We start from the raw sequence: 16,807 nt of genomic DNA, 5'->3' as shown, positions 1-16,807 counted from the left end.
ATGAAAGGATATATCTACAGCATTACTTAAAGAAAACCCCTGACAATAACAAACTGGTGAGAGAGATGATAGGGAATCATCTTGAGAAGAATCGCTTCATAGAAAGCAATCGCCACCTGCTGTAGGCACCTGGTTTGGGTATGCAGGTGAAGATCTTTCTGTTATTCATGAGTCAGTTAAATGTTTTGAGGGAAAGGAACTGTGCTTTTTCTTTGCCAGTTATTGAGCAGAGCGGCTGCCTACATTTGTATATCCAATTTGGATTGCTTTCCTTTTGAAAGGCAATGGAATGTCCCCATGCAGCACAATAGCTGATAGTATGGGAGTACAACCTGTTACTGAGGCACCTCCAGTACCACTCTGAGCCAGCAACTTACTGGGTGAAAGAGTGGCTGCAGTGAACCTCTTCTGATTTCCTAACCTTCCCACTGCCCCCATTTTTCATGAAGCACTAAGAATAAAGAGTGTTTTCTTGCACAGCTCTCATGTCCTCTTAGTGAACACAAAATCAGAATGAAGCATTTTCACAAGGGGTTGAGATTCCCTGTCTTTCATTACATGGCTTTTTGGTTCATTTCTCATTTGGTTATTGTACAGTGTTTCGCTGAGCATGCCAAGTATCTAGTGAAACAGTTATAAAGTTTCTATTTCATGGACATATGACTATCTACATGCTAATGTCATGTTTAAAGGTCTCAGTTGGCTGTGTGTCTTCGTGCTATCATTAAGTACGATTTCCCAGGACGATGGACGGCAGTGGTGGACAAAATTGGCTTTTTCCTGCAATCGCCAAATAATGCAAGCTGGCTCGGCAGCCTAATGTGTCTGTACCAGTTGGTCAGGACTTATGAGTAAGTATCTACAATGTGTATGCTTTTGCTAGTGTGTTGACTAATCAGTTTTTAAGTCAATTAAATATGATGAAGATAGGCCTGATTGAACAATCATTGTAACTGTTGCTGAAGTCTGTAGTGGGATCCTATTGCAGATGCACGTTTAGAAAGAGCACGTTGATGTCTGGATTACAGATAAGAGTCAATTTCTTGCATAAGAGAGGCTGATTTGTAGCAGAATATTATACCAAATATCATAGTTTTTAAAAACCAAATAGTGATGTGCAATGAGGAAAGCTGATTTTAAAATACCGACAGTGGTTCTTAGAGTAATACAATGAAGTACTTGTATAAAAGCACAAAACTGCACATGCTGGTCATCTGAAATAAAACCAAAATGCTGGAAATACTCAAGGTCTGGAAGCACGTGTGGAGAGATAAACAGAGTTTGTGTTTCAGGTCTGTGACCTTTCATGAAAATGTTCTACGTTTGGTCCTTCCACACCTCCATCCCCCACCAGAATGGTCTGAGAACTCTCTGCTTCTTCCTTGAACGAAGGCCCAACCAGTCCTATGCCTGGCTGAACTTGTTCTCACATTGCACAATTTCCACTTCCAACTCCAGTCCTTCCTCAAAATAAAGGTGTTGCTATGGTAGCAGCATGAGTCTTAGCTATACCTGCCTTTTTTGTGGGTAATGTGGAACATTCTTTGTTCCAGTGCTACTCAAGCCTTTCCCTCACCTTTTTTCTTTTTTTTATTCATTCACGGGATTTGGGCTTCGCTGGCTGGGCCAGCATTTATTGCCTATCCCTAGTTGCCCTTGAGAAGGTGGTGGTGAGCTTCCCTCTTGAACCACTGCAGCCCACGTGGTGTAGGCACACCCACAGTGCTGTTAGGGAGGGAGTTCCAGGATTTTGACCCAGTGTCAGTGAAGGAACGGCGATATATTTCCAAGTCAGGATGGTGAGAGACTTGGAGGGGAACTTCCAGGTGGTGGTGTTCCCATCCATCTGCTGCCCTTGTCCTTCTAGACAGTAGTGGTCATGGGTTTGGAAGGTGCTGTCTAAGGAGTCTTGGTGAATTCCTGCAGTGCATCTTGTAGTTGGTACACACTGCTGCAATTGGTACACTTCTGGTACATTAATGACACTATCCGTGTTGATTCCTGTTCTGACCCTGAATGGAAACATCATCAACTTTGCTTCCAATTTCCACCCTTCTCTTGTCTTCTCTATCTCTTACTCTTCCCTTCCTTGATGTCTCTATCTCTGTTTTTGGGATAGGCTGTCAACCAATATTTTTATAAGCCTACTAACTTTCACAGCTACCATGACTACACTTGCACACACCCTGCTCCCTGTAAGCACTCTTTCTCCTAGTTTCTCCATTGCATCTGCACAGGCAATGCAACATTCCATGCTAATGCTCCTGATATGTGATTTCTGATGACAGGTCACAAACCTGAGACATTAACTCTTGTTTCTCTCTTCGCAAATGCTGTTGAGTATTTCCAGCATTTTCTGTTTTTATTTCAATAAAGTACTTGTTTTGTTCGATCCTGATTTTATGTCAGCAGTGAGCCTCAGAGATAGGATTGTTGTTTTTTCCCAGAAATAATTGAGAACAGCAAATGGACCTCCCATGACATTGCTCACAGGGAGACATAGGAGGAAAAAGCATTGAAAGACACATTGAAAGATATAGGGTGTTGACAGAGATAGTGGCTGTAAGGTAAATTCAAAGAGTCAGCCATGTGGGGACTCTGGTGATGGAGGTTGCACAGCTGTAGGGCAGAATTTTCCCCTCATTGGGGGGGAAGTTGAAGAGCGGGCATGTGGGGGCGTGGTGGGCCGTCCGCACGGAATCGCTATGCGCCCCCTGTGCAGGTGGTGTGGGTGATTCCCTGAGCCAAGAGTGCGCTCTTTCGCGCATGCACATGAAAGAGCGCAAAGTGCTGCCTCAGGGAGATCGGCTGTACATTAAAAAATATTAAAAATGGAGAGAGAAAAAAATTCCCTGACATGTTCCCTCATGTGACATGTCCATGACTTTTGAATGCACTTTAATTAAATTTTTTAAAACCTACATGAAACCCCATGGATGAGGTTTCACCCTTTTTCTCATGCCCGCCAGGGCTCCTGTCCTGCCCGCCAACCTTAAGGTTGGACATCAGGACAATTAATTAGTTTAATGACTCTGTCAATGGCCTAAATTGGCCATTGACAGGTCGGCGGGCGCACAGCTAATTTTGCTGAGCCCCCACCTACCTGAAAATTTAAATGGGGCGGGGTGATGTCGAGAGTTCCGCCTGACATCACCGCACGTCATTTTACATGTCGGCAAGCACCCCGCCCCCCCCATTTGCCAACCGGAAAATCCTGGCCATAGAATAACAAGTGGTCAGTTTCGGTTTGGTTTTATGGAATGTTCAGTGGTTATTTTGCTCTTTTTTTGATTATGTGCTTTTGAATTGGGATTTGTTAATATTTTGCAAAATAAATGCAAGTAAATAAAGCTGAAATCTTGAGACTGGGATGGGTATTCAGAAGCATGGCAGCAAGTTGCATTCACCATGCTTAACATATTACTCATCAATTTCCTTTGACACTGCTGACAGTAAGTTAGATTCTCCAACTTTTTAAACAACAGGGATTTAAATACCATAGAATGCACAATGCATTATTCTATTATGAATTTGGCGTTGTATCAGCTGTCGTTTTAAGATCACAAAATCTAATTGCAGTAAATAAGTACAAGTCTGAAGTCGAATTACGGCTTAACTGCTGTTAGTGGGGGAAATTTGAAGATTATCAAGTGCTTGTAAATCTGTGACTGGGATCAATCTGCAAACATGCCTTGTAGCGCTGCATTTGACCTTAGCACACAATGATGGTCTATCATTTTCCCTCTTTCTTTAACTTTTGACATTTCTAAATGTGCTATGTGAAGTGTAACTGCAGAACTCAAAAGCTAAGTTAAATTCACTGTTTTAGAAAAATAAGTCACTGAGATGAGACTCTTTCAATATTGCCTCTTATCTGTTGAGTTGCTTTCTCTGTAATTCACATTTTTTTGCTGATGTTGTGTGGTAAAGCTCGTTTCTTCTTAATTCTGGTGCACATGCACCGGTGCAGTCTCAAATCATTGCTAAATTCCAATGTGTTTTTTTAGATTCAAGAAGGCAGAGGAACGAGATCCTCTGATTGCAGCGATGCAGATATTTTTACCACGAATTCAGCAGCAAATCATGCAACTTCTGCCTGATGCAACCCATTGGTCAGTGCTGATTCAGAAGCAGATCTTAAAAATCTTCTTTGCACTTGTTCAGGTATGAACAACACCCGGGACAGGAAGGATACATTTCTCAATTACTGGGACTGTCTTCTGCATCCTCATTTGATTGGGTAGTTTATAAATCTTGATGTTTACGACTTAGAATTGTGCAAGTAGACCCGATTGGGAGGATGTAACATACATGGATTTGCTAACTCTAGTAGCAGATGCATAGGGTATGGTGGTGTGATAGCTATGCTATTGGACAAATAAGACAGAGACCTGGACGAATAACCCAGAGAATAAATCTTACAATGGCAGTTTGAAATTTGAATTCGGTTTATCTGGAAATAAAAGGCTGGCATTGGTAAAAGTAACCGTGAAGTTGTCAGATCGTCCTAAAAGCCCCCTTGGTTTTGCTACTGTCCTTCAGGGAAGTAAACGCTGCCCCTACCTGATCTAGCCTACTTATGAGACTGGGATCCCACATCAACAATATTGGCTCTAACTGTGACTGGATAAGCTACTCGGTTGCGTTAAACCACGATCAGCGGTTCAAGAAGGTCCACCACTGCCAGCCTTGCCCGTAACACCCACATCTTGCGAATAAATTTTTAGAAAAGCAGCCAGCTTATTCTGACAGTCTGATTATCCACCACATTCACGTAACTTGAAAGAATGTTCTGCATGATTAAGTAGACAAAACCCATGTTTCTGTTACACTTGATTTTATGTTTAGACTTGCACATATGCATAAATCTTGTTATATAGCTAAATGACGCAACGGCACTGGTGGTCCACATCTTTGGAGACTCGCAAAGCTGCTGGTTCATCTCTAAAGTGGAGTTTTATTAGCTTGAGTGGAATAGCTGGTCTAGCTGTCCTGTCAATATACTTATTAAGGATTTCATATTCTTACTATTCAATGCCTCGCTTCTCTTTTGCACCCACTATCCCCTTAGCCATTCACATTGCTGTGTGTGGGACCTTGAGTGTAAATTGATTGCCACGTTTCCTACATTAGTGTGACTACACTTGACAAGTACCTCATTGGTTATAAAGCACTTTGGAGTATCTTGAGGCCATGAAAAACATTATAAGTTCAAGCCTTTCTTTAATTGCATTCAAAGGCTCTAACTTTTCATGATGTACAAATGCTGATGGCCCTCGGGTGCCTTTGTCAACTGAGTAATCTTTCAGTGTGTGCTCAAGCACTGATTATTTAAGTACAAGGGCACCCTCACCCACACACTTGCAGGAAGCCTACGTGTCGCTGCATACCTATTTTGCCTTCCTCCACACCTGTTTAATATTCTTATGAGGTTCTGCAGATTTAAGCTTACACTGTTGATGGGTGGAGCATTTCCAGTACGTTATGATTTAGTAGCGTTATGATGCTTATTGTGGGATGCTTCACTTGAGCCAATAAAACTCTGCTTTATAGTTGAACAGTTACTTTGAGTCTCTGAAAACGTGGAACATCATTTAGTTGCTATATAACCATACTTATATATAATGTGCCAGTCGAACACACAAAACCGGGTACAACAAAACATGACTTTTTAGCCAGTCTGACAACCACAGCTGTAAGTCAGTGAGGGAGTGAGTCATACTTACAAACAATTTCCAATCATTCCAATACAGGTACCGAATTTTCCTCCCATTTCCATGTCGCCTCTCTGAATTTTTAACTCCCTTATATTTTTTTTACAAAGAAGGAATCTGCAAAATAGTTACTTTTCAACCCTGATGGTTTTAGAACAAGATAACTTCACACTTTTAAAAAAAAAGACATTGAGACCAGAGGAGTTAAGTTGCAAATTACATGGAAATTGCAAAATAGAAATAGACCATTTCTGTATTGTTAGTTATACTCCACCTGAGTAAACTGCTAACCCCATGTGCCTGCCCTATTCTCACATCCCTTTATTCTCTTTTCCTTCAAACATCTATCTAACCTGGTCTTAAAAGTTTGCATGGCCTCCATGCTAATCACTAATTCCAGTAGCACAAAAGCCGGGATTTTCCGTCCCCACTGTGTGGGTTGTGGCGGCCCAGCCAAAAGCCCATTGACTTTCGGCGGGACTGGACAATCCTGGCGGCAGACGGGGCTGGAAAATCCTACCCAAGGTTTCTTCTGTTCTTCCCTCAATTTCTTGTGTATAATATTGTATGGCTTATCTCTTCATTCTAGTTCTTTCAACCACCTGAAGTTCGGTTCTACCTGCTCTGCGTCATCCCATTTTAAATAACTAATGGCAAGCAGAATTTTAGCAAATTTGCTCCATGGCCTCTGTTTTGTCTCAACTTCTGTTGTATTGGCTGTATTGCACAATGTACTCCAACTGTGGTCTTATTCATGCTTTGTGCAACAAAAAATATTGGAAATACTCTGGTTAGAATGCATCTGTGGAGAGAGAAAACGTTTCAGACCAATAACCTTTCATCAGAACCATTCTGACAGTCTGTTGAGCTGAAATGTTAACCCCTGTTTCCGTCTCCACAGATGTTGCCTGACCTGCTGAGTATTTTCTATTTTTATTTTAGTATTCCATCATCCACAGTGTTTTACTTTTGGAAAGTTTTCTGTAGATGATTTTATGTACACTGACAATCACTTCACATGTTTAAGCAATTAAGCATCTTCCACCATTCAGTGCAAAGCTTTGCAGATTTGCTCCTTCAGCAAAATTTAGAATCAGATTTAGCAGGCCTTAGTGCAGTTTCTAGGTTTTTGTCTCGCAGCTTTGAGTGGTATTTTGACTTCTTCAGAGTGATTACTGAGAGTTGACTCGCACAGTGAGATGCGTCAGACCTTCCCCTGCACTCCTTCCACAATGTAATTGCGTGATCTTTCCCTTTGCCATGACGAGCCTTCATTATTATTTGGGCTGGCTTTCGTCTGCTGCCTGGAGTGATGATTTCAATAGATCGAGCTGAGCAGGATTATGGCTCTCCTCTCCCCGCAGGGAGATTGATAGCATTTCCAGTGTGCTGAAGCCCATCTGTTTTCACTCCTATTGCATACTATTTTCACAGATAACCAATAAACAATAATCAAGGAAGTAAAGCACATGCAGCAATCCAAAACACACTCATGCTCTGCTTTTTGTCAGACCATTTTACCAACAGATGCACAAAGGTTAAAATTCATTTGTATTTGCCGTGCAAATATGAGAAAGCCTTGCAATTATAGAGCGCCTTTCATAACCTCAGGATGTACCTGTGTTTAACAACTAATCAAGTACTTTTGAATTGCAGCCACTGTTGCAGTGTAGAAGCATTGAGATCACACTGCCAACAATTGTGTGTCTATTACTAACATTTTATTTACTAATCAAAAATGTAATTAGCAACATCTGAATTTGCACTTAGCCACATGTGGCAAATGGATAAGGTATGGAATAGTATTGGGGTGAGATGTGTTGGGAGGTCGAGTATCCTTTGCCAATAGTTGTTAGAAAGGAGGCTTGTGCCCACTGTTGTCTCATGATCAGTATTATTAAAAAATCTGGCATTTGTATAAGACCTTAACATATTTTCAAAAAGATTCACGCAACAAAATACTTTTTGGAGCACACTGACTCATGTAGCCAATTGACCTGCTGTTATCTTATTATGATAGTGGGAGGGGAGGGTAGGAAAGTGAAATGGAAATCGTGAATCCTCAAAGTAGAGAGAGAAAATGGAAGAGTTATCAGTTCTCCCATCTCCCAGTAGCTGCTCATTGTGATGTTGGTCACATACTTATCCTCTATTTGGGGTTTTACACAGGAAAGATAATAAAGAAGGGTCAAAACTTCATCAATAATTTTCCTAAGGATGTCTTCCCCCTCTATTATCATTAAGTTGCATCATCCCACAGTTCATTGACTCTGCCTAATGCCAAAATTAAAGAATTTTTGAATATTTAGTGTGTGTGACTGAACCTAGAAACTCTGCGAATTAAATATGAACTAATTTAATGTAAAGGACTACATTTATAACCAGAACTTTTTAACAATTTTTTTCTTTTTTGTTGGAGATTTGTTCAACAAGCTGTCTCTCTTGCTTCCCTTTGCTAGTACGCACTACCACTGCAACTGGTAAATAAGCAAACCATGACTCAATGGATGGAAATATTTAGGACAATCATTGACCGAGATGTTCCTCCTGTAAGTGTTCTTTAATAAGTTGAATTTTTTGCAATGCATGTGTTCACCTTTAATTGAGCAGGTTGAGAGAGAGATTGTGCACTTATCTGTCTCTCCCATTCTTGCTCTCTGTCTTCCTGTCTGTCTGCCTACTTTCTGTGTGTGTTTGTTTCTCCTCTCATTTTCTCTCTTACTTTTGTGCCTGCCTAGGTCTCTCTCTTCCCTCCCCTTCTCCATCTCCATCTCACACTTTCATGTGTGTACGTGATTTGTCTATCTCTCTGTTTCTTAACATATTCCTGATGCAAAACAGATCAACAGGTTTTTTTTTGTCAGGTTAATTTGCCATGAATAATATGAGATGATATTTGTTACAAAAATCACAAACATTTTAGTCATACAGGAACTTCCTGTACTAGTGAGATTAGCTGAGATTGCTTTGAACTTCAGTCTCTTAAGTAATGCATCGTAGTTCCTGTCATTGTAGACTGTCAAAAAAGATGTTTGTTTATTCCATCTTACTTTTGCTCTTGTTGATCCAAATCAGAGTGGCCAACCTTTTAAACTAAAGAGCCAGAAAAGAAAATGTATAAACTGGAAAAGAACCTCACTTAAAATAGTTAACTCACTGATGTTTTCATTAGTTACAAGAATTCTGTGCCACAGGCTTTCAGAATTTAGCTCAGCTTAATTTTAAATCTGAGATTGATCGATTTTTGTTAACCAGAGGTATTAGGTCAAAGGTGGGCATATGAATTGGGTTGCAGATCGACCATGATTTCATTGAATGTCTGCACAGGGATGAGGGGCTAAATGGCTTACTCTTGTGTTCCTGGCCTCCTTTCCTGATCCTTTCTTCTGTCTTACTCTCATATTTCTTCTCTATCCATCTCTCAATCCTTCTCATGTTCTTTACTGTCTTTTTTATTTTACACATGTTCCTTCTCTCTTCTCTGTTTTCCTGTGTGGTCCTTCTTTCCCTAATATCTTATATTCCTGTCTCCCTGTATTCTTTCCAAATTCCTCCTCATCCTTTTCATTTCTTTTTTGATTCCTTTGTTCTCTCTATCATTCATGTTCTCTCTCAACAGCCACAACTCATAGCTATATGACATCTTTAACTTGCAAAACACCTCAAATGTTTTACAGAGCATTAGTGTGAGGCACTGAGCCATGGGGAGGAGTGTTAGGAGTGGTGACTGTCGTTTGAGGTTTAATTTCTCCTCTCATTTCCCTTTTCTGTACCACCACTACTTCAAATTAAACATGCTATTATGGAAAGAATAATGAAACTAAGGGACAGATGCAACATCCTGTGTCGCTGGATCAAATCCCTGGAACTCCCTCCCTAAGAGCACTGTGGATCTACCAACACCACATGGACTGCAGCGGTTCAAGAAGGTGCCTCACTGCCACCTTCTCAAGGGCAATTAGTGATGGGCAATGAATGATGGCCTTGCCAGTGACACTTACATCCTATGAACTAATCTATAAAGAAAGTACATTCACCACAATAATAACGAGGCAAGCAGGATATTTTTATAATAAGAGACTTAGACTTCCAGCACTGTATTCTCCAGAGCAGGGGGCAGTGCGAGACTGTTCAAAAGTTTGAGAGTTTGAAAGACTTAAGTGTAGTTGAAGATTATTTCTGCTGGTTATGGAATCTGCAGCCAAAGGTATAGATTTGATTAGCACTGGATATATAAAGGGAAAATAGAAGAAATTGTCACAAAAATGGTTACTGAACATTGTTTCTGATGAATATGTGAAATATGTTACCATGAATGAGTATTAAGGCCACTGCCAATCGTGACACTTAGGAGATGACATTTAGGAAATTAGGTAAATCCTCGAGGATAAATGCTATGGAGAAAGAGCAGGGAAATTGGATTCAAGTAGTTGGCTCTTGAGGTGGAGCTGGCATCGGCACAGGGCCTAAGAGACTTCACTACTGAAACTCTTGAGTCTATCAAAACTTGATGATGGTTTTGTGAATTGAGAAGTACAACTTGATGAACATATGTTTATAAATATATATATTGTCACACATCTGTCACAATTTGTTTTTATCTTTGAATTGGGAAAATAAGAATTTGTTAAACTGTATTGGTAGTTAAAACAATTCCAGAGTTCCAAATTACTGCATAAGTCACAGAATGGATGGTTCAGTGAAACAATATGTCGATTGATTTATATTTACATAAAAATAAGAAGATTCAGTTCAATTCAACTACAGGATTTGAATGAGATCATCTTTGAAGCAGTGTGTGACATGCAGTAGTTTTGAATCATGTTGACAGTATGCCATGACTCAAACATACTCTTAAACTTGTTTCATGAAATTACTTTTCAGTAACATTTAATTATTTGATTCTTGATGCAGTGAATTTCTGTGGCAAGCAGGATTTCAGTGTGAAAGAGTTCCATTTGTATTGTACAACCTCGTAATAGCAAGTATGTGTAATTTTCATGCAGCAGCCCGAAAGGGTATCTTCCTCACTTCCCAAAGCTGGAAGTTGCATAAAGTATAATATTAGGCATGTGACATGTTCATGTTCTGTCTGCTTTAACACCTAACAGTGCAGTTAAAGGTTCTTTGTCCTGTCAAATCTTGCCTGTGCCAGCAGAATGTGTTTTGAGTTCTTGACACTGTAACACTCTAGGAACATAGGAATAGAAGTAGACCATTCAGCTCCTTGAGCTTGTTCCACCATTCAGTTTGATCACGGATGACTTCAATTACATTTACCCATCTTGGTTCCAAACGCTAGGATGAAGTATTGATGGTAACGGATCTGTCACTGTGTTGGACCTAGTGAAAACAAATTGAGGTGATGAATTATGAGCTTTACGTTATTCCATCAATAAAGCATGTTGGCTTAATTGTTTTTCCCTGGAGCACAATGATACCATTCACAAAACAAACCTTGTAACAAAATAGCGTTGTATTATAATCCTGAAAATGTAGTGATGGCGTAACACTTAATTGTATTTTTTTAAAAAAGAGAAATGTTCTAACTTCTTGAAGCAAACTATTAATTTACGTGAGTATGGAAATTGAGCACTGTGAAACTGCTTTTGTTGTGCTTTGGTTTGATGGTTTGCGGTTCTTGGTGCAATATGCTGTGTGCTATTTCGTAAAAGAGATTGACTGCATATATTTTCAATCTGTTCCTTTAACCTGCAGGAAACATTGCAGGTGGATGAAGATGACAGGCCTGAACTGGTATGGTGGAAATGTAAGAAGTGGGCTTTGCACTTGGTTACGAGACTCTTTGAAAGGTATTGCATATCTCTCAAAATATATTTTTTGGCCCATCTAAACCCGTGCATCCCAGGAAGTCACAACATCCAGCTGGACTTTTACCTCTGTGGCCCTAAGCAATGGTCCTTTTGCAGGAATTGTTTGTTTTATTATGTTCATGGCTTCCAGTTTTCAGCTCTTAATTTTGCACCTGTGTCCCTTTTCCTGCTGTCATGGTTTAATTTGAGGAGATGGAACCAGAACGCCAGTAATTTTGTTTCACTCACATGTATGCTAAAGAAAGGGACTAGCTGATGAGCCGAGCCCATACCATCTCAGCATGGTGTAAGTTAAACACCATTCTCCATCCCTGCTGTCACACAATCTCTGTCAAAATAACTTTGGATAATTTAGGAAAAGAACTCTGAAATTTCTCTCCAATCCCTCCCCCAAGGAAATCCAGCGAGTTCCGAGAGATACAGTGACTGACGTTTGGCCTCCTTTGACCCATTTGTTATCTATGTGCAGATGCTCCCTACTTACAGAAGGCGCTTTATGGAGAACTGGCAGAAGAAAGCAAGACAGATAACAGAGGAAAAAAAGACACACCAAGGATTCGCTTGAAGCAATGCAACATGGCGTTGACTCTTGAGGAAAACCTGGGCACTGACGACTAACAATCATGCGCAGAAGTTAGAGAATGAGTGAATGAGCCATTCCAGAGGCAGGATATGAGAGATGAAAGAATCAGCAGTGTCAGAGGGATCAGCAGGAGAATTCCTCAGTAAATTGGTTAGATGAGGCTTGTAGTTGGCAATGTCCAGCACACATTGATTTTTAAGTCATCAATGTATCCATCTATCATGAAATGATGTTCCCCTTATTGTTGACATCATCGTCCTTGAGTACAAGGGACACAATGCTGCATGCAGTAGCCCATCCAGCTCCCTTTTCACTGCTTGCAACAAATCCACACAGGCTGTGTGCTAGCAATTTGTTCCAGAGGTTGGTAACTCTTTGAAAAGAAGCACTTCTTGGCATCTTTATTTTTGTTCTGTTGTCCATTTTAACCTGCCTATCTCAAATAACCTACCCACATATGCAGGGTCTAATTCCTCCATTGTTCTCAAGACCATAAACGATCTCTTCAAAGACTGCAGTTTTCCAGAATAAATATCTTGGTGTTCTCAGCCTGATATGATGATTAAAGGACCTTAAAGTATGTGCCAACCAAGTGGCATTTCTCTGAACCTTTTCTAGTCTGCAGACCAAGACTAATTTAGATGTGGCCTGATCAAAGCCTCATACAAAAAAAATTGGTACTTATCTTTTCTATTTAATTGCCTTAGCAACATTTCCTTACACCCCATTTGTGACACAAATCATGAATCGTCAATTACTGGACTCTCGGGTCCTTTTCACCAGCCTTGAACATGCAACTTAGCATGGCACATACATGTTTGGAGTTTCCTGTTTTCAATCGCCTACAGTTTTCTGTATTAAACTGTGTCTGGTAGATCTTCACCGATAACTCTAACACAATCCAGATCATTGATAAAGATGAAGAGCTAAAGACTTAACATTGATACCCACGGAACTCTGCTGGTGACTGGCCATGAAGCAGAATCATGACCAGCAATGCATATTTGTATGCAACCAGTTCTTTATCCGATGTAGTAGCTGCTTGCTGATCCCATAACCTTATCCTTACCCAATAGCCTTTTGTGTAGCGCTTTATGAAAGGCTTTTGAAATTATAGTTACACGCGATCATTTGGCCTTCCAAAATTCACCAACTTCGTATTTTGCCAAGGATTTTGATCAAGTTGGTGAGACAGGACCTTTTTCAAAAGCTACGTTATTCTGGAACAATCTTTAAAGATGATTGTATGGTACACCTCTAATGATTCTTCCTAACAATCTGACTGCCGCTGAAGTTAAACCATACATTGCTGCATCTGACATAGTGATCACTTTAAACATAGGGATTACGTGAGCCTCTTTCGAGTTCATTGGAGCAATTCTAGACCCCGAGCTATTAAATATGCAAGAGCAAGTGGCTTGTATAACACAGCCTCCATTTCTTTGAGCACCCTAGGTTGATCTGCTTGAAGAGTTCTAATTCTGGAAAGAACTATGGTCACTTTAAGATGCTCAATTTTAGCATCATTGGTATATTGTTGCAACGGTAATCCAGCAGCATCGTCAGTTGTGAAGAATTGTTCAAAGTAATTATTTAAAGCCTATGTTTTGTTGTGGGCTGTCACCCAGATCTGTCCTGCAGAACCCCTCAATGGCTGGATATGGTCCTTGTTGGCCCTTTGAATCCTAACATACCTGAAAAAGACTTTGCCATTGCTGCCACACTTCTCACTATTCTCTTCTCCAGGGTCCATCATTTTGTAGTAGTGGACCATACTTATATATATTTCACTGGCTTTCTCTCTAAATCTTTTTTCCTTGCCCTTCCTCTGGTGACTCTCTTCTTGTTGGGGACTACCACCATTGGGACCGGTCAACCTCTGAGGTGTGCAGCCTAAGTTGCATTATTCATGTGTTTATGATAATGACCAGTGCTGGAAAGCTTTATGATCATGGGAGGTATCACACCAGAGGCTGCTCACTTAACTTCCACAAACATGGAATCGCTAGAGAGTGATCAGAAATGATATTTGCCAATTTTCACCTAAATTACTGAGAGCATGTATCTTCACCCCTGCTGAGATCAGTTGACTGAGCATAAGTTGAGGTTCAAACTTGGGGTCTTCCTGATACACAGACCACAGTTACACACGGTCTAATTCTGCTGAACCATCAGGGTACCCATCTAGACAACTTAATTAACATTTTTGCCTGTAATTGCCCACACTGATAACTGCAACAATTAACAATTAGTGTCGGTAGTTGAGGGAGAAATAAATAGGTGCTGCATCACTGAAAACTTTCCCAAAATATAATCAGTTATTAGCAAGGTGGAGAAAAAGGATGTCAGAGATTCAAAATAACTTGTGTTTCTACAATGCCTTTAACTTAGAAAACTGTCCTCAAGCCTTCACAGATAGAAAGAGAGGGACAGACACTGGAGGAAAATTATTGGGGAGTAGTTATCATTTCTATCCGAGTAGAGAAAGGGATATTAATTTAAATGCTTTATATTATTAACACTGAATTGAATTTTTTTATAATAAAGCAGGTTCACAGCTACATCTTGCTGACAGAGAAAGTTGGGATTGTTAATATCTAGCGTTTCAGAGACTGAGTACTGCACTTCATTAATAAATTCTGTTTGGGAAGTGATACTGTAGCATTGTGCACCAGTAAGATTTGCCAGACAGTGGTGATGAAATGGGGGCATTCCCCATGTGATACGTTCCCAATCTCAAAAGTGTTGCTGTGGAAAGCTGTTGAGCGGAGGCTAAGTGATTCCTACAAGAGATGGTGATCGAAAGAGGGCCAGTTTGCCATGATTCCTTCAGTATTTGATTATAGAGTAACTTGAGTAAAGGCCTGACAGCCTGTGGATCGGGAAATGTGCCTGGTGGAGGAATATTTCATGGAGGAAAATGGAGGGTTATGGAATTCATAACCCAATGAAACACACTGCATCCCACCAAACCTGCCACTCCAAAATTGCTCTTTGGGAACAGGAAGCAGTACAGAAAATGTTGGTCAATACTGGTTTTGATTGAGAATTAATGAGGATTATGTGAAGAACTTAATAAAGCAGAGAGATTGTCTCAAAGCCTGGCATGTGCTCTTAAGGTAAAAGGTTTAGGTTCTGCTGACTGACAGTAGTTCCTCAGAGTTAATTCCACAGCAGCTTATTGAAAAACCTGCTTTGGAATCTAAATTTCCTCTTCTATCTCCTTTATGAATGTACCCCACTAATTGAATAGATTTACAGAATAAACCAATTTTTGTCCAGGGTTCTTACATTTAGAATGCTACTTATTTAAATTCAATTCTATTTTGCTATAATTTGATCATTGGACTTGATTACACTTTTTACAATATCACTTTCTCTGCAGGTATGGAAGCCCTGGAAATGTAACAAAAGAGTACAATGAGTTTTCAGAATTCTTCTTTAAAACATATGCTGTGGGTATTCAGCAGGTAAGAGCACAATGATTATCTTGAAGCAGGCGTTTGGGATGTTCATTATCAACTGTGTAAAATTGGTGCTGTGTCCACATCTGAGTAATTGAGCTATTATCTGCATTAAACTGCAAAATAATATTTGCATTTATATAGCACCTCATCATGCCTCAAAGTGCTTCAACCAGTGAACTGCCTTTGGGACGCAGTGGCTGTTATGTAGGCAACAGAGCAGCATTCTGCATTAGCAACCTCCCCCACGTAACAAGATAAATAATCAGTTAATCTGATTTTAATGGTATTATTTGTGAAGGTAATTGTTGGCTAGGACACAGAACTCCTTGCTTTTCAAATAGCACAGAGGGATCTTGTTTTAATCCCATGAAACAAGCAGGTGGGATCTCGGTTTAACATTAGCATTCCCTCATTACTGCATAGGAGTGTCAGTTTACATTGTGTTCAGTTCCTGAAGTCGCAACCTTCTGACTCGGGTAAGAATTGTAGTACAGTAATTGAGCCAATTATTGCAGTGAGTGCTACCTTTACTTACAAGGCCATTGGGGAGCTTGTGTGTTTTTGCTGAGTGATTGACAGCTAAATATAATGAGGATGAGCTAGAAGGGGAGATAACAGAAGATTAAGCTTCACAGCCTAGAAAGGGGATAATTTGGAGAAGACTTCATTGATACAAAAGCTTAAGTGATATACAGACTAAATTAAAGGCAAAATACAGTGGATGCTGGGGAGCTGAAATAAAAACAAATTGCAGGAAAAAACTCAGCAGGTCTGGAAGCATCTGTGGAGAGAGAAACAGAGTTAAGGTTTTGAGTTCAAAATGACTCTTCAGAACTCAAATGAAATGAAACAGATATAATTTTCCTGATGTAATTAATTTAATTAGAATAAAAATTGAAATTAGGGCAAGCCATATTTTAATTATGCATCAGGAAAAACTTATCTACTTATAGTAATTGTTTAGAATATGCAGCTAATCAATGTACTTTATTGGAAGCATAAAGGGAGTAAAATATTCAAGGAAATATTCTTGATTGCAATTAAAACTTAGCAGTCGAATGTAGCCAGTTATCCAATGCAATCAAAAAAAAAGGGATTTCGGCCACTGTGATTGCCTTTGGCTTTGAATTATGATTGTGAGAGATTCATATGCTCATTTAATTTGCAGTGGGCCCTCCTTTCAGGAGCCTTGAGCTGCAGCCTGTGGAG

The 16,807-nt window shown here is 40.0% G+C and overlaps 1 protein-coding gene across 4 annotated transcripts in view; it reads left to right on the top strand.

Moving 5' to 3' along the window:
- The window catches only part of ipo8 (importin 8), a 121,631-nt gene that overhangs the window by 33,547 nt on the left and 71,277 nt on the right, over positions 1-16,807 (top strand). Inside the window, exons 4-8 of one of the 4 annotated variants that reach the window (XM_078568500.1) lie at positions 693-851; positions 4,008-4,164; positions 8,174-8,263; positions 11,433-11,527; positions 15,517-15,601. In XM_078568500.1, coding sequence (XP_078424626.1) covers positions 693-851; positions 4,008-4,164; positions 8,174-8,263; positions 11,433-11,527; positions 15,517-15,601 — 586 coding nt within the window. The remainder of the gene's footprint in view (positions 1-692; positions 852-4,007; positions 4,165-8,173; positions 8,264-11,432; positions 11,528-15,516; positions 15,602-16,807) is intronic. The other 3 variants (XM_078568502.1, XM_078568501.1, XM_078568504.1) reach the window with 3 other exon arrangements.

Source organism: Cetorhinus maximus, chromosome 22 (assembly GCF_964194155.1).
Source record: "Cetorhinus maximus chromosome 22, sCetMax3.hap1.1, whole genome shotgun sequence".
In the NCBI taxonomy this organism is placed as follows: domain Eukaryota; kingdom Metazoa; phylum Chordata; class Chondrichthyes; order Lamniformes; family Cetorhinidae; genus Cetorhinus; species Cetorhinus maximus.
Note: the sequence above shows the minus strand (reverse complement) of the source record. Positions and strands in the feature narration are given on the sequence as shown.